Source organism: Amia ocellicauda, chromosome 7 (assembly GCF_036373705.1).
Source record: "Amia ocellicauda isolate fAmiCal2 chromosome 7, fAmiCal2.hap1, whole genome shotgun sequence".
NCBI classification, from domain to species: domain Eukaryota; kingdom Metazoa; phylum Chordata; class Actinopteri; order Amiiformes; family Amiidae; genus Amia; species Amia ocellicauda.
In genome coordinates this window covers 37248744-37264036 of record NC_089856.1, presented here as the reverse complement: position 1 = coordinate 37264036, position 15293 = coordinate 37248744, and the positions used below count along the sequence as shown (strand labels likewise).

General features: G+C 39.4%; 1 protein-coding gene across 1 annotated transcript; it reads right to left on the bottom strand.

Annotated features, from left to right (window-relative positions):
* Positions 1–419: 419 nt before the first annotated feature.
* Positions 420–6843, bottom strand: olfcu1 (olfactory receptor C family, u1). The gene is made up of 7 exons (XM_066710256.1): positions 6767–6843; positions 6006–6297; positions 4293–4822; positions 4049–4211; positions 3362–3526; positions 1498–1621; positions 420–1339 (listed from the first exon to the last, which is right to left on the bottom strand). The coding sequence occupies exons 1-7, from the start codon at positions 6841–6843 to the stop codon at positions 420–422; spliced, it is 2271 nt and encodes a 756-aa protein (XP_066566353.1).
* Positions 6844–15293: the final 8450 nt, after the last annotated feature.

Here is a 15293-nt window from a genome sequence, read left to right as displayed (position 1 = left end):
ATATATATATATATATATATATATATATATATATATATATATATCAGTGAGTCCACGTTCTGTTACAAAGACATCAGTTATTGCGATTTATTTGGAGACACTCAACTTTTTCTTTAGTTATCTGTTTATGTGTTTACTTTTCTGTGGCTGTTTTTGGACAATATTTTCCACTTAAAAAATTTAATAAATCACCTATTAGTGAGTGTATAATGATATAAGATTGTCTTCTCTTGACTGTGTTATTTTGACAGCATTGCATTCATGTTCAAGACATTTTTTCAAGAGAGTAACTAAAAAAAAGCTCTGTGTTGTTACATACATTAAGCCATGAGTTCAATTGTACTTCCCATTAGGAGTAAACCAGTGTAAAAGTCGAGGTAAAATACTCAATTAAAAGAGACGTTTTATGGCTTACATATTTATTTATACTTCAAAGCAATCAATGTCTGGCTCATAACACATTTTTTGGTGTTCTTCTCAGGTCTCAGAAGAATAATATAACACTTAGGAACAAATATACAGACAAGCAGTCCAAAACTGGAGGAGAAGATAGCAAATATTTCTACTGCCACAGTATATTTTCCAGGAGAACTTTGATAAGCTGGTATAAAAGAAATCCACACTGCAAAAAAGATAAGCATGCTGAAGGTGATGAATTTGGCTTCATTAAAGCTGCCTGGCAGTTTGCGGCCCAAAAAAGCCAGTGCAAAGCAAATACAAGAAAGAAACCCTATGTAACCCAAAACTGAATAGAAGGCTAAAGCGGATCCCACTTTACATTCAAGGATAATCTTTCCCCCCTGGTACATGGTGTTTTTGAATGGAAATGGGGGAGCCACAGCAAGCCACACAGTGCACAGCAGCACCTGAATAGCAGTGCAAATAATAATGATCCCTCGCTGTTGCAAAGGCCCAAAGAGTTTAATAGCATTAGACCCAGGCAGTGTTGCACTGAAAGCCACCAGCACGACAATGGTTTTCACAAGAATACAAGAGATGCAAAGAACGAAGCTGATTGCAAACGCTGCCTGCCGAGCCATACAGGTCCACTCCGAGGGCTCGCCCAAGAACGTGAGTGCACACAGGAAGCACAGCACCAGGGCGGCCAACAGGAGGAAGCTGAGCTCAGAGTTGTTGGCCCTTACTAAAGGTGTGCTCCTGAAGTTATAGAAGGTGACAAAAACGGCTAGGGTTACAGAGACTCCCAGAAAGGATAAGATCACCAAAATAATTCCCAGAGTATCCTGGAAAGACAGAAACTCCACCACCCTTGCCACGCACCGTATCCTCTGTTTATCTGACCAGTAATCTGGAGGGCACTTGATACATTCAGTGGAGCCTGCAAAAAAAAGCCAAGATTAAACATCAGTGAGCTTGTTTATGCCTCTATGTGAAGACCTCGATAGGGGAAATGCCCAAAACATAGCAGTGGCCAGTCTGTTTTAGCTATACTACTGTGTGCATCAAAAGCAGGGTACAGTGTTAGATTTCTGTTACCAGTCTTGTTGCTGATTTCACCATCTGCACAAGGTCGGCAGTCAAAACAGCACAGAGGCTCCCCGACACGAGAGGCTATTCTTGTCCCGAAAGGACAGCTCTCACTGCACACTGACTTTGGCACCTGAAAAAGGGCAGAATGAAGTTAAACTCCTGTCATTTATTTTGACAGGCTAATACTCACAGAGTACCTTGCACTTGTCTGTTCCTCGAAAGCACAATCTTAATCAGATTTTACTTTCCCTACCCTCCAACAGTGATTATGGCCCTTTTGGAATCATGATTTAAAACATAATTGGGTTATTGTGAATGCATTTCAATCATGCAGCTATCAATGCATCACCCACAATCTATGGTAGAATCAACACTTGCCAATGTAGGACATAAGATTTGATATTTTACACATTTAACAGACACTTTGTTCTATATATCAAAAAATCTGATCTTGGTGAGTTGCTGACCAACTGTACAGTCAGGATTACATGCTAATTTTGTCTGTTTGCCTTATTTTACTTTTATGTCTCATACCAAGCACAGATGATCAGAGCACATGATTGAAACAGTCAGTGAAGTGGACAGTTATGTTTTCACTGAGTTGTGCCTTTGGCAGTAATTGCTGTCCCTTCTCAATCCAAGCCAAAAATCATGACTAGCAAAGCTGCAAATAACAGCATGCCAGTCACTCCTGCTAAGAAGCACATTCACCCAAAATGAGAAAAATACCTTTACAATCAGTGCGCAAGTACTGGCCAATGCAGTGTCTCCTGTGGTGCCGTTCAAAAACAGATGGTGTGTGTGTGTTAAGAGTTGTGAGAAACCACTGAGGTTAAATCCCTGCAAACAGTTGTAGTCTGTACAATCTGAAGAAGAAGCTCCTGACTTTTGTTTTATGTGCTAGGTATTACAACTTACAAAACAGAATACTGTGACAATGGCAGGTTTGTTTGTGTTGAGGGACCAAAAGGCAAAAGTGTACCATCATGTCAGTATTAAAGTTAAAAATGTAGTTAAAAACTTGTTTTGTTTCTTTTCCTAAATTACATGAACAAAACGTTAAAAAATCTGATGAGATCTGCAGATGAAAAAAAAAAGTTCATTTATTTGCCTGTGTAGAAGGTCTCTAAGGAAACAGAAACTACTGTTTTTTCTTGTTGTTTGTTTCTTAGTTTTATTATTATTATTATTATTATTATTATTATTATTATTATTATTATTATTATTACATTATTATTATTATTATTATTATTATTATTATTATTATCAGTTCAATGTGTGACTGCTAATGTAAGCATTAAGCTTGAAAATTTGTATACCATTGGGAATTGCAAAATGGGTGACCTTCTGTCTAGGTATATTATAGATGAGGTCCTTTGTCCACAAATGGAACTGGGGAGACAGTAAAATGTTCTCTAGTGACAAGAGTCTGTGTGCATAGTGTAGCAATGCCAATGAGCAGGTTATATAAAACCTTGTGTGGTTTTAATCCTGAGTTTTTCAGACACCTTATGAGGAGCTCTCTTACTGATAACTTAAACTGGCAGCATCCTAGCTGACTACTCATGTTCAAATACAATTTATGACATGAATGTATTGATAAAACTACAAGATACTGTGCCATGCCAATTCAGCATTGATCATGAGGACAAGTGGAATGAATTGAAATCATAAAAAAACTGAAATTAAAATCCTTCAGAACAGAAATCCTTCCAGAAGAAATTACTCATCAGAAACATTGTGGCCTGCAAATGCTTAAGGACGTTTCCCCTGAGGTGTAATAGTACTGTATGCATATTGTGTATTCTGTACTTTAAAGACTGTACTGTACTTTATCTATCCTTACCTGAGTCTGTCCACCATTCCATACAATCGAGCCTTCCTTTATCTGCAGTTGTTTTCCTTCTGGTGCCGAGCCATCGAAACTGCCCACTTTTTTAAATCTGATATATCCACTGTCATCTTTCTGCCAGTTTATAATGTCATATAAAGGTACTGGTTCTCCATTTTGATCAAAGTTTACCCTTTCTCCAAACTGGTTTATAAATTTGACTTTTTTCAAGTAGGATAGCAGCTGTAAAGACATAATTATATATATATATATATATATATATATATATATATGTTATCATTACAAATATTTTACAAGTACACAGCCATATAACATTTTTATTACTATTTGAACTGTAAACATGGAATACCCAAAATATCATAGTAACTTATTTATAATATTCATATTTTTCATTGTGCTTTTTCTTCAATTTCAGTTAGGTTTCCAATATTCCAACATTTAATATAAGACATGCAAGTACAGATAGATAGATAGATAGATAGATAGATAGATAGATAGATAGATAGATAGATAGATAGATATGGGTCTGGGCACAGATATGGGGCTTCTTTTTGCAATTCAAAAAATAATAATTAAAACAATAAGGTGGACTGATGTTTAATACAATGGCATATACAGTCAGTACATCAAGGTCAGAAAAGTTTTTACCAGCTGTGGCTCAAAAGGAAAGACAGCTCTACATGTTTTAATCCCCTGTGTCGGTACTTCGCGTTCACAATCTAGCAGCTTGTGCAAAGCATGTGCAATGGCATAGACAGCCTTGTACACATTGTAGGAAACTCTTAACTGAGAAACATCTGAGTAAATATTGTTAGTTTCCATTAAGTCTTCTGAGCCCGTGCAGACGTGGGAGTTGGGAGGGAGATAGTTTGTGTTGGCCCCAGGGAAATTAAGCTTGCAGTCAAACAGCTTTTCCCAAAACATGTTAACAAATACCGACTCTGGGCTGGGAGAAGGCCTTATCCTCAGCAGGAATTCCCTAAGCCCTGGTATTTGTGCACTGCGAAACGCAAAGCCAATAGTTCCACCTAAAGTTGTGTGGAACTCCTGTGTGGAAAGTAATGTGGCTGTCACCCAGGCCTCACTGGCAACCCATTGCCTACTGGTAATATTCTGCTGTACTACTTCCTGTAGGATCTCGAGAAACCTCCCTTCTGTCATGAAGACTATGATAACTTTTGCAGTCGAAAATTTGATGATCTCCACGATCAGTTTGACTTTTTTCGCTGAATAAGTTTTAGGTATTGTTTCGTAGAAGGACAGACACCCCCCACTTTCCTCCAATTGCTGTGCAAAGGCCTGAATGCCATAGAGGCCATAATCGTCATCTGTGGCAATGGCGCCCACCCATGTCCAGCCAAAATGGTTCACAAGCTGGACCAGCCCTCGGACCTGGAACAAATCACTGGGCACAGTCCTCAGAAAGGAGGGAAACTCCTGTTTGTTGTTTAAACAAGCACAGGTGGCAAAGTAGCTGATCTGAAAAAAGCAAATTAATCATGCTGAACTACCTGCACATAAGAAATTATATACTAGTGTAGTAAAATACATCACATTTTTAAACTTCATATTATTCATTGTCACATTACAATTATTATAATTATTATTTTTTGTATTAATATTATTATCAATATTATTATCATTGTGATTATTATCAGGGGAGGAACTTTTATTTCAAATGTGGCATGGAAATTCAGTGAAATTTTATCCCCATCTTAAAAAACAGGGGGAATGACCTGCAATATTTTTAAAAAGTGTACATGTCAACACCCCCCTATAAATTATGCCTTATTATTATTATAATGCTTATATTGTAATTAATGAAAAATTGCTGAATGGAAACATATTTTTGCCATAATATTAAGGTAAAAGAATGTGAAAAATATCTACATAACAGCTGTCTGAATGTAAAAGTTACCAGTAGGGCATTATTTGATCCATCGCGCTGTGTTGGCCTGTTTGTTTATATTTGAAATAGCTTATCCCAAGACATGAGTAAATGAGAAGCATTATAAGATGTTCTTAGACCTTCTTCCTAATGCCTAATTCTGCTTGGCATGGTGACCTCTATTATTGAATGGTAATAACTTTCACTGTTTGTGTTTCCAGTAATGAACAGTAATGTCTTTGGGGCCAAACAAACCAGTCCTCTATTTCTCTTGAAGCTACACCACTTCATCACCATAATGCACATTCACCTCTTCTCTCCGAGATCTATATTAGTGAGGGCTGTTTGCATTTCATTTTGTCTTGGGCTATTGCTGAAATAAACTGAAGCACCCACCACTACTTCTACATCTACTAATATTATGATAATTATACAATTAATTGCTATGATTATGATGATGATGATGATTGTTATTATTATTAATTTTAATGAGCATTTTGTATTGCTAAGCTGTAACATTCACAGAATCTCTTCTCAAAGTAACTAATCAAATAATTTTCAGGAGATATGACATTAAATTGCAATTAAACATTGTATTATAATTATTATTGTTGTTGTTATTAAATAGTGTTAATAGAAGTAGTAGTAGAAGTAGTAGTAGTCCTATTTTAAAATATATTACATATTCAGTCAATGAGTAGATCAAATTGCATCATATTATAAATCAATAAATTATAAAACTACCACACCACCATGATTTTGGCTCTTCCTTACCAGTGGAATGCTGAATGGCCCGACGGTGTGAGCGACGGCTCGGGTGGGAGAAGAGGAAGCCAAGCCGATGATGGCAGGCAGAGGAGAGCTCCTGTGGCATTGGGGGCTGAAGGCTTCATCGTCCCTGCCATTCACCAAAGACAGGGCCCCTCTCAGTCCATTGTGAATGTTATCACAGCTGTCAGCAATCTTATAGCCCAGGGTGACCCCAGGAAGCAGGGAGGTGTTGCTGTTGATTTCTTCAATCGCAAATACCATGGTCTGGACCCAACGGAAAGCCCTGTAGTCAAACCTATCAGACATGGTATTAACGTGGTGGCTGAGAGGGTTCTGGCAAGGAATATGATTGAAATTTATCTAAAATTATCATACTGTAATATAATTTAAAGTGTTAATAAGTACATCATTACATATATTTTGAACAAACAGCAATGAAAAACAAAATGATAGTGAATGAAAGATACAATGCAACTAAAAATCAATAACCACAATATACTTTTACAGTATAACCTAGGGTACTGTGCTTCTAAGAACACAGGGTTACTTACCCATTACAATTACTGTACTGGGGCTGAGAAACGTACAAGTGGTTAGATTCAGGAGCAATGAAATGCACGGGAAACAATCCACCTATCAAAATGTCTCCACTTTTCTCTAATACTGGAATATTAAAGTTCCCTTGCAGTTTACATATATCATTTGTCTTAAACCCTGGGACAGCTACAATTAAAATCACAGCTAAAGGAAGATTAACAACAAACTTTGCCACAGACTGTGTAACAGGCATGTCTGCTATGACGATAGCGAGCTGCAGGCTGCTTATATACCGGAACATCATGTTGCCTGCAAGTCTGAGATTTCAAATGAAATTAAAACTGCTTGAATGGATTTTAGAATCATAGACCATGTACAATTCTCTCCAGAGACATCAAGAAAGGCTACCGATAAGGCATGCCAGAAGGTCTTGTGACACTATAGAGGTCTTACAGTTTGTTCCAGTCTGTATGCTTATTTTGAATACACTGGAATGTTAATTGATATAATAGAAATATTTTTTTTTCAGACAACTTCCATGCCGTGGTATAAATATCAGTCTTGTGTGTGATGGTTTCATGCCCTGTATGGTGCACAAGGTGGAGCTTTCATCTTTGCCCTATGTTGTGCCAAGTGAAGGCCGATAATTTTAATGTCATGGCTCTTCATGGCCCTTTAACTATACAGTAATATCTACAGTATACAGTACTGTACAGCACAGTATATGCAGTAGTAGTAATGTCACTGTAATTATTCAATGCTGCACAAAATATCCAAAAATATATAAAAACTAATGATATATATATCTATATACATATACATATATATATATATATATATATATATATATATATATATACACACACACACACACGCATACATATATATGTACATACATATTCTTCTTCATAATAATAATATTAATAATAATGTATTTATGTATCTTATTTATATATGCATATATAATATATTGATAGCTAGATAAAAGTGACGGGAATATATTGAGTCCCAAAATAAGGTACAATCATTGCTCTGTCCATTGCACAAGTGCTGTTGGTTTGGTTTCCGAATTGGGAGGGATGTGTCCCTTATGCCTATGGAGGCAGGCACACATTTTTGGGGGGGACAATGTGCCATTCTCTCAATATTGGGGTGGACACAACCGCCCATGCCCCTCTAAAAGTACGCCTATGCATTGCACTGACAATCAGCTGTATCAGTGATCTGTCATCAAATCATACATTGTAGTTTTATTAACTCCATAACATGTCCACAGAATTACATTTATGGTCCACATTTGTCTCCGGTAAGACCCCTATAGTATATATACATGCACATATAGTGCTAGTCAGAAATATTAGATTTGGGGATGTATCTAATCTAACTATCTAAGACTAATTTATTAAAAGATAATGTTAATTTACTATGGAAACTATTACCGTCATTTGAACTCATGTGCCCTAAAATATACAGGTTATTGAACCAGCATCTCAACTTCAAATGCCTTTACCTTCTCATCTATAAAACTGCCTAAAGGCAGAAGCCAGCTGCAGTAAGCTAACTAGTGGCTTCCTTGCTCCTTTTCCCTGTAATGAACACCTGGGCCTGCATCAGGGAAAACTCTGAGGACCTCAGCAGCTCACCTAAACACAGCAGCCCAGAGCACACAGGAACAAAGGGCTCCTGCAGTGGGGCGGTCTGCTGCACTCAAGCCTGTCGCAAATAGAGAAACAAGGACAAAAATACAGAACTGTCAAGTCATTAAAAAGGAAATACAACACACACCAATTATCTTATATGTTTTATTAATCATTGTTCCTTAACTGTTCATGGGTCAAATACGAGTCAAATAACCTAGGGTTGACACTATCCAAACATTTTATTAACATAATTGTATCGTTATAATAATAATAATAATAATAATAATAATAATAATAATAATAATAATAATAATAACTTTAGCACTTTTTAGAACAGAGATACAAACTTCTGTACATGACTGTGATTTTTAGAATAATACAAATATAATAATACGATTAAATTAAAAATAATATAATTAATTAATTAAACAAACTGACAGATTTAAACAACAGAATGTAAATTTGATAAATCAACTGATTAAAAGTGTTTTTTAGGATCTTAGGGTGCGTAACAGCTCATAAGGTATTTAACATTTTGTGATATAATTAGGGGCAAGACCCCACAATGCCTTAAAAGTAATGAGTAATATCTTAAAATCAATTCTAAAACTAACTGGTAACCAATGTAAGGAATATAAGATTTGGGTGATATGTTCTCATTTATTTGTTTTAAATAGAAGCCTCACAGCCGCATTCTGCACAAACTGCAGACAGGAGACGGTTTTCTGTTTAAGATCAAAATAAAGTGCATTGTAATAGTCCAGGCAAGAAGAAATAAAAGCATGAATGACTTTTATGCAGATAAAAAGGATGTTATTTTATGTTTCTCAATTGATAAAAACATGACTGTACAACCCTATTTACCTCTGGATTTACCTTCTTACTACCAGTTTAATATATGTTGCAAGATGTTAGTGGAATTTGCTGGGCCAAATACAACTATTTAGGATTTGTTATTGTTCAACTGCAGAAAATTTTGTGACAACCAGCACTTCATATCTGTTAGACAGTTTGTGAGATTGGCCAGAGTACTACAATCGCTGGGTTTAATTGGTACATATAACGATAGGTTGCGAATGCAACCTAGGTTATCTGAAAAAGGAAGCACTGCCCAAGGGGGAGGGGTTTCTGCACACTTCCATAGGAACCCGATTGAAAACGTCACTCTCTGAAAGCTGCCATTGGCCCCTGCACATGTCACTCAGAACAGGTCCCTTCCCACTTCCTGATCTATAAAACGTGATGTCAGCGCAGGTTTGTCCTCTTTTGCCGAGAGCTAGGACTCCTGCACAACATTGCAACCTTTGGGCAGTGCTTCCTTTTTCAAATAACTGGGGTTGTATTCACAACCTATCATTATTTTTCAAGTCAGAAGAACTGGCCAAAGGGGAGGGCTTACTGTAAAACAAAACCATCGCAAGGGAGGAGGCAGCGAGCTGATAAAGCAACACAACTCCAGACAGTAATATCAGGGGCCCCTTAGGACCACACCTGAGCAGCCCAGGAGCGAGGACCACAGTCACACTCTATCGGGAACTGTCTAGAATCAGCATATACATATATATATATATATAGGTTAACTCTTACAGCCTCCGCTTACAATAGCAAGGCAGGCTGCTCTACTAGTGCAGCTAAGAGCGAGGCCGTAATCTAATCTGGCGCGGGCAATCAAGCAACTTGTGCAGCCTGCGCGCATTATCATGGCAGTGGATCCCTGATCCAATAGGAATGGGGCCACAGATCCACTGAAAAAATACAATATAATACACAGCCGGCTAGTCAAAAGAGTAGCCGAGCTGAACAACAATATACAATATATACATATTGTGTGACAGCAAGACCTTCATGCTGCTGGCACACAACACAGGAGCATCCAACTCAACTGAATAGTACAGAGTGGAAGAGCTCCACTGTGCTGACAACTTAGATTTTGTACAAACTAACAATATACACCACGGGGTACGGGAACGAACTCATGCACCACCCATGGAACACAGGAGAAGTTGATGCCTGCTAATTAGACTGGGTAACGCAGGGCAACATTAGCTCTACTGTGTTGACAAATGAACTATATACACAGCAGAACATGAGAGCCTGCTCACGTGTTTACCGCTGAGGACTCGAAGGAGAGAACAGCAAACTCAAACGCTCAGACCTTGAAGGCAAAGCGGAAAAACTTCCTGTGCGCCTGCACATTGGGGATGTAAAAGTAAGCATCTTTGAGATCCACCGTGGTGAATCAGGTTGAGCATCTTGAAGCGCAACAACTTGAGGTGGCAATTCAGGCACCTCAGATCCAAGATGGGGCAGAAACTGCCATCACTTTTGGGCAAAAGGAAGTATGGGGAATAGAATCCCTCGTGCTGCCCCGGAGGGGGTACTTTGCGGATTGCTCACTTCTCCAGGAAAGCGGTGATTTTGACACAAAGCACTGCACACTGCAACAGGTCCCTCACTTGTGTCCACTCCACTCCTCGTGTTAAAAACTGCAGGGAGTAGCCAACTGATATAAGTTGGAGTACCCAAGAGTCTTGGGTGTGGAGTTGCCAATTTGAGAGGTGCTGAGGTGTGGAAGGGTGGGCCAGAGGCTGCTGGAATGCCTCAGGGATGGGGGCCAGGGCGTCGGGCTGGGGGAGGTGCCTGCCTGCCAGTGAGACGCTGGTGGAGATCGGTAGGAGGGGCGGGGCTGTTGCCAGGGCTGTGGCCTGGGTCATGGTGTGGGGGGTCGGCACCTGTTGTGCAACCTGTGCTGCCTGTGCGGCCAGCAGAGCACAGATTTCGTCCATCCTGCTGTTCAGAGCCTGAGCTGACCTATCCAGATGCAACCTTGTTGTTGCCGGACAGAATTCTGTGTATTCCAAGCACCAGGTGCTGGAAGCAAGTGCCACGTGGCCCATAGGCTTAACCACACCATGTGTGCCAGGGTTTCCGGGGACACTGGGTGAGACTGGGTGATACTGGGTGACGCTGGGCTGGGCAGCCGGGCCTCGGGTTTTACTGCTGCTGCTAGCGCTCCTGCTGTGGAGGAAAAAGCCCTGTGAACAAAATACCAACACAGCAAGCAAATGGATAATATATGGCACTATATTAATACGATTATTATTTTTAAAATGCTGTATTTGTAGCCGAAATTGAAACTGAAAGCGCAACTGGAGCCCCAGGGCACGGACGGAACTGCGTCAGATTAGCTATCAATAATAACTAATACAGTACAAATAGAGACACAGACACAGTAAACGGTGGTGAACAAGACAACCAACCGATTAATAATTGTTAATAATAACGAAGGGTCTTGTGCATAGACAAGAGACAGAGAGTTCTGAGTGACGAGCGCAGGGGCTAATGGCAGCTTTGATAGAGTTACATTTTGATTGGTTTCCTACGGTTCCACCCCTCCCCCTTGGGCAGTGCTTCCGACTTGAAAGATAACTGAGTATCATCTGCATAAATATGGAATGAAATATTATATTTTTTACCACATGTGGCCAAGTGGTAACATATAAATAGAGGTAAAATGTTTGGTTGTTGTTCCTGGAACTAACCCTAATAACCATGTTTTGTAATGTTGTTTCAGAAACAACAGTCACAAAGCAAAATCAGGTATATATTCAGAAACACGCTACAGCAGTGTATTGCAGGGCTGTTACATCAGTTTCAATCAGGCAGTCTTTACTAGCAGCCTCACAGCCTTCAGCTCTGTAGGAACAAATTAGCCCAAATGAGGTGAGACACATGTGGCAGGTAGAGATTTCTTCACTCTCTATATGACTAAATAAGGTTAGAATGGTGGCCGATGGTTGCTGGGCCTATGTGCAACAAATTTAGATCACACAGATGGTGTCAGGCATGTAGATTTTGTTGTGCCGACCACAGGCAGTCTGTTAAGTTTGTGCTGCCACTTGATCATTACTGTGAACATACAGCAGAAGGATGTACAGATGTAACTAATCAGAATAAGTATATTTTGGATATTGCAAACCATATTAATGAAACCATGAAAGGAGGGATTGATTTTCCTCTTCTCTGTTTTATGTCTATTGTTTCTTAGGTGCAAAACAGACAAATGTTACACATCTAATTTGTCCTCTTCTCCTCTTTTTCAGCAGACTAAACGAATGGTCCTGAGTCAAATCATAATATGTCTAAAGCAATGTTAACCATCCCTCGTGCTGGAGGACCCTATACCCTGCTGGTTTTTGTTACAACCGAGCTCTCAATTCATGAATTGAACCCTTAATTTAACGAATAATTTCCTAAATCAGAGCTTTTTAATTATTGTAAACAGTAGGGGTTTTAAGTTAAGTATAGAATTGTATAAATAATTTATTAAAGAACCAACTCTCTTATTACACAATTTAAAAATTCAAAACTAAGCAGATTGTTACTTAAGGTTCAATTAAGTAATTGTGAGTTCAGTTGGAAAAAAAGCCAGCAGGGTATGGGATCCTCCAGGACCAGGGTTGGGAACCCCTGCTCTAAGAGGCCAAGTTCATAGCCATACATTATATGAATTAAATGGTTTATACATATACACTCAATCAATACTGGTTGGAATTGATTCTTCTTATTCGTAAATATTCAGATTGCTGGTCTTTACTGTAACCCCTCCCCCTTGGGCAGTGCTTCCAACTTGAAAGATTTATACTAAAGTAATACAAAAATGACTACAAAAGATTTAGAAGTAAGTCGTTTTTTTGAGATTTACGATTATACTGTAAATCACTTTCACGAATCAGCCCCCAAATGTAGTCTCCTATCATGTTCTCGTTCTACTGTCCTTGGTAGTGGTGTTCAAAGTCCAGTATATCCTGGTGGAAGCTCGCCTTGCTCCTCTGAGTATGCTCCCATGTACTCCTTGAATTTATCAAGATGAGCATCAAGGAAATGGACTTTGAGGGACATCCTACAGCCCATTGTGCCGTAGTTCTTAACCAGAGTCTCAATCAGCTCCACATAGTTTTCGGCCTTGTGATTGCCCAGGAAGCCCCAACCCACTGCAACTGAGCTGTTCCAAGCTGCTTTCTCCTTACTAGTGAGCTTCTTGGGGAATTCATTGCACTTCAGGGTCTTCTTTATCTGTGGTCCGAAGAAGACCTTTGCCTCAGACAGCTTAGGGAAGAAGTCTTGAAGGTACTTGAAGGCTGCTGACTCCTTATCTAGAGCTCTGACAAATTGTTTCATAAGGCCCAATGTGATGTGCAATGGTGGCATCAGCACCTTCCGTGGGTCCACCAGTGGCTCCCACTCAACGTTGTTCCTCCTCACAGAGAACTCGGTCCGCTGTGGACAGTCCTGCCTGTGGTAGTGTGCCTTGGTGTCCCTGCTGTCCCAAAGGCAAAGATAGCAGGGAAACTTTGAAAAAATGCCTTGGAGACCCATCAGGAATGCTACCATTTTGAAGTCTCCTATGACCTCCCAGCCGTACTCATCATACTTCAAGGCGTCCAGCAAGGTCTTGATGCTGTTATAATCCTCTTTGAGGTGCACCGAGTGAGCCAGGGGAAGAGACGGGTACTTGTTACCATTATGGAGCAGCACGGCTTTGAGGCTCCTGGATGAGCTGTCAATGAAGAGGCAATACTCATTCTGGTTACAGGCAATTCTGATTGCCTCGAATCGACTGGTCACATTGTGGCAGAAGCAGAGCCCATTTTGACGGGTGAAGAAGCTGGAAAAAGGCTTCCTCTGATCTGCGACTTGCACACTTTCATCCAATAAGTTCCATTGCTTGAGCCTAGACGTCAAAAGCTCGGCATTGGACTTGGTGAGACCAAGATCTCTAATCAAGTCGTTGAGGTATTTTTGGTTGGGGTAGTATGGGTTTCTCTCCTCAGCTCCACCTCTGAAATTGTCATATGGAACTACAACGTCTTCCTCGTTCTCTGACTTGCTGTTCTCTTCTAAAGACAGCTGCTCTCTCTCCGGAGGAGTGGGTACGGGCAGCTCATGGCAGTGTCGCACCGGGTTGATGGAAGAAGGAAGGTCTGGATACATGATAGCAGGTGCATTCTTGCCAGTCCGACGTTTGGAAGGGTCCACCATGCAGTAGCAGTTGCTTGAGTGGTCAGTGGGTTCCCACCGAATTCTTGGGATAGCGAACTTCATGGCTCTCTTTTCCCCTCTGTACCATCCTACAAAAATACATTTATTTCACCCATGACTAATGTGTAAGAGATTCTCGCAACATTTTTCATATGATATACATTTTTTCAATAACATTGAAAATTGTAAAGCATTTTAAAATTAAAAACTTTTACAATTAAAAAAAAATTAACAAATTTGATAACATAAAATTCCGAGCAACAATTGTCCATCTTACCTTCCAGAGTTTTTTTGAAGTGCTCGCAGATGAAATGAGGTGCCCAGGGTTTGTCATGATCCCGACAGGCATGCCAAAATATGCCTTGTAGGCCTCACACATCTTAGCTCTTGTCCACATACATAGCAAAATGCATCTGCTTAATGCTTGCAGCCTCTTGATTCCATCTCAGAAAAATGCAGATATGTATCCACTTAGGCAGCTGGAACTAAACTGAACTGGTGGGCTTAAGGCCCCTGCATTTATACTACTATTTATATTACTGAAAAGTTCTAGAAGCTACTCCAGGTTTACTCAGCACTGAATCTATCTGGAATGTTCTGGAAAATAGGTAAATTTCAAAATATCACTGTCCTGGTCACAAAAGCATAGTTTGTGGGGAATAATAGCCATTTTCTATACATTTGAGGCATAAGCAAATAGGAAATAACACTTACTACCCAGGAACCAAAAAAAAAAAAAAAATGTGTTACATGGTGTAATGGGTATATGGCACCTATTGTAGATAGTATGCAAAATAGAATAAAATACAAAAACACAGGTCAGATTTTGTACACACACAGTAAAATAAACTAATAACAAGTATTTCCTTTTGTTGAGCAGTATCTTAACTTAAGTGCATTGTCAGACAATGACAAAAAGTTAAACATCTGATAACAAATAAATCGCTCAGCGTGCTAAATTTGGGGGTTGTGCTTATCAGATGCTTATCTGATCATTCATGTTAAAATGCATCTAGTGTCAGTAGTTCTCTACTTGCTTTAGCTGTGGGATGTCACAAAGCGTCATATTGAC

What these genes read in the sequence shown, in the direction of transcription:
- olfcu1 (XM_066710256.1), bottom strand. Translation starts at nt 6,843, where the DNA reads ATGATGTTCCGGTATATAAGCAGCCTGCAGCTCGCTATCGTCATAGCA. An exon ending in GTTACACAGTCTGTGGCAAA is followed by an intron (nt 6,298 to 6,766) that starts GTTTGTTGTTAA and finishes CATGTCTGATAG; the next exon opens with GTTTGACTACAGGGCTTTCC. An exon ending in GGCCATTCAGCATTCCACTG is followed by an intron (nt 4,823 to 6,005) that starts GTAAGGAAGAGC and finishes TGCTTTTTTCAG; the next exon opens with ATCAGCTACTTTGCCACCTG.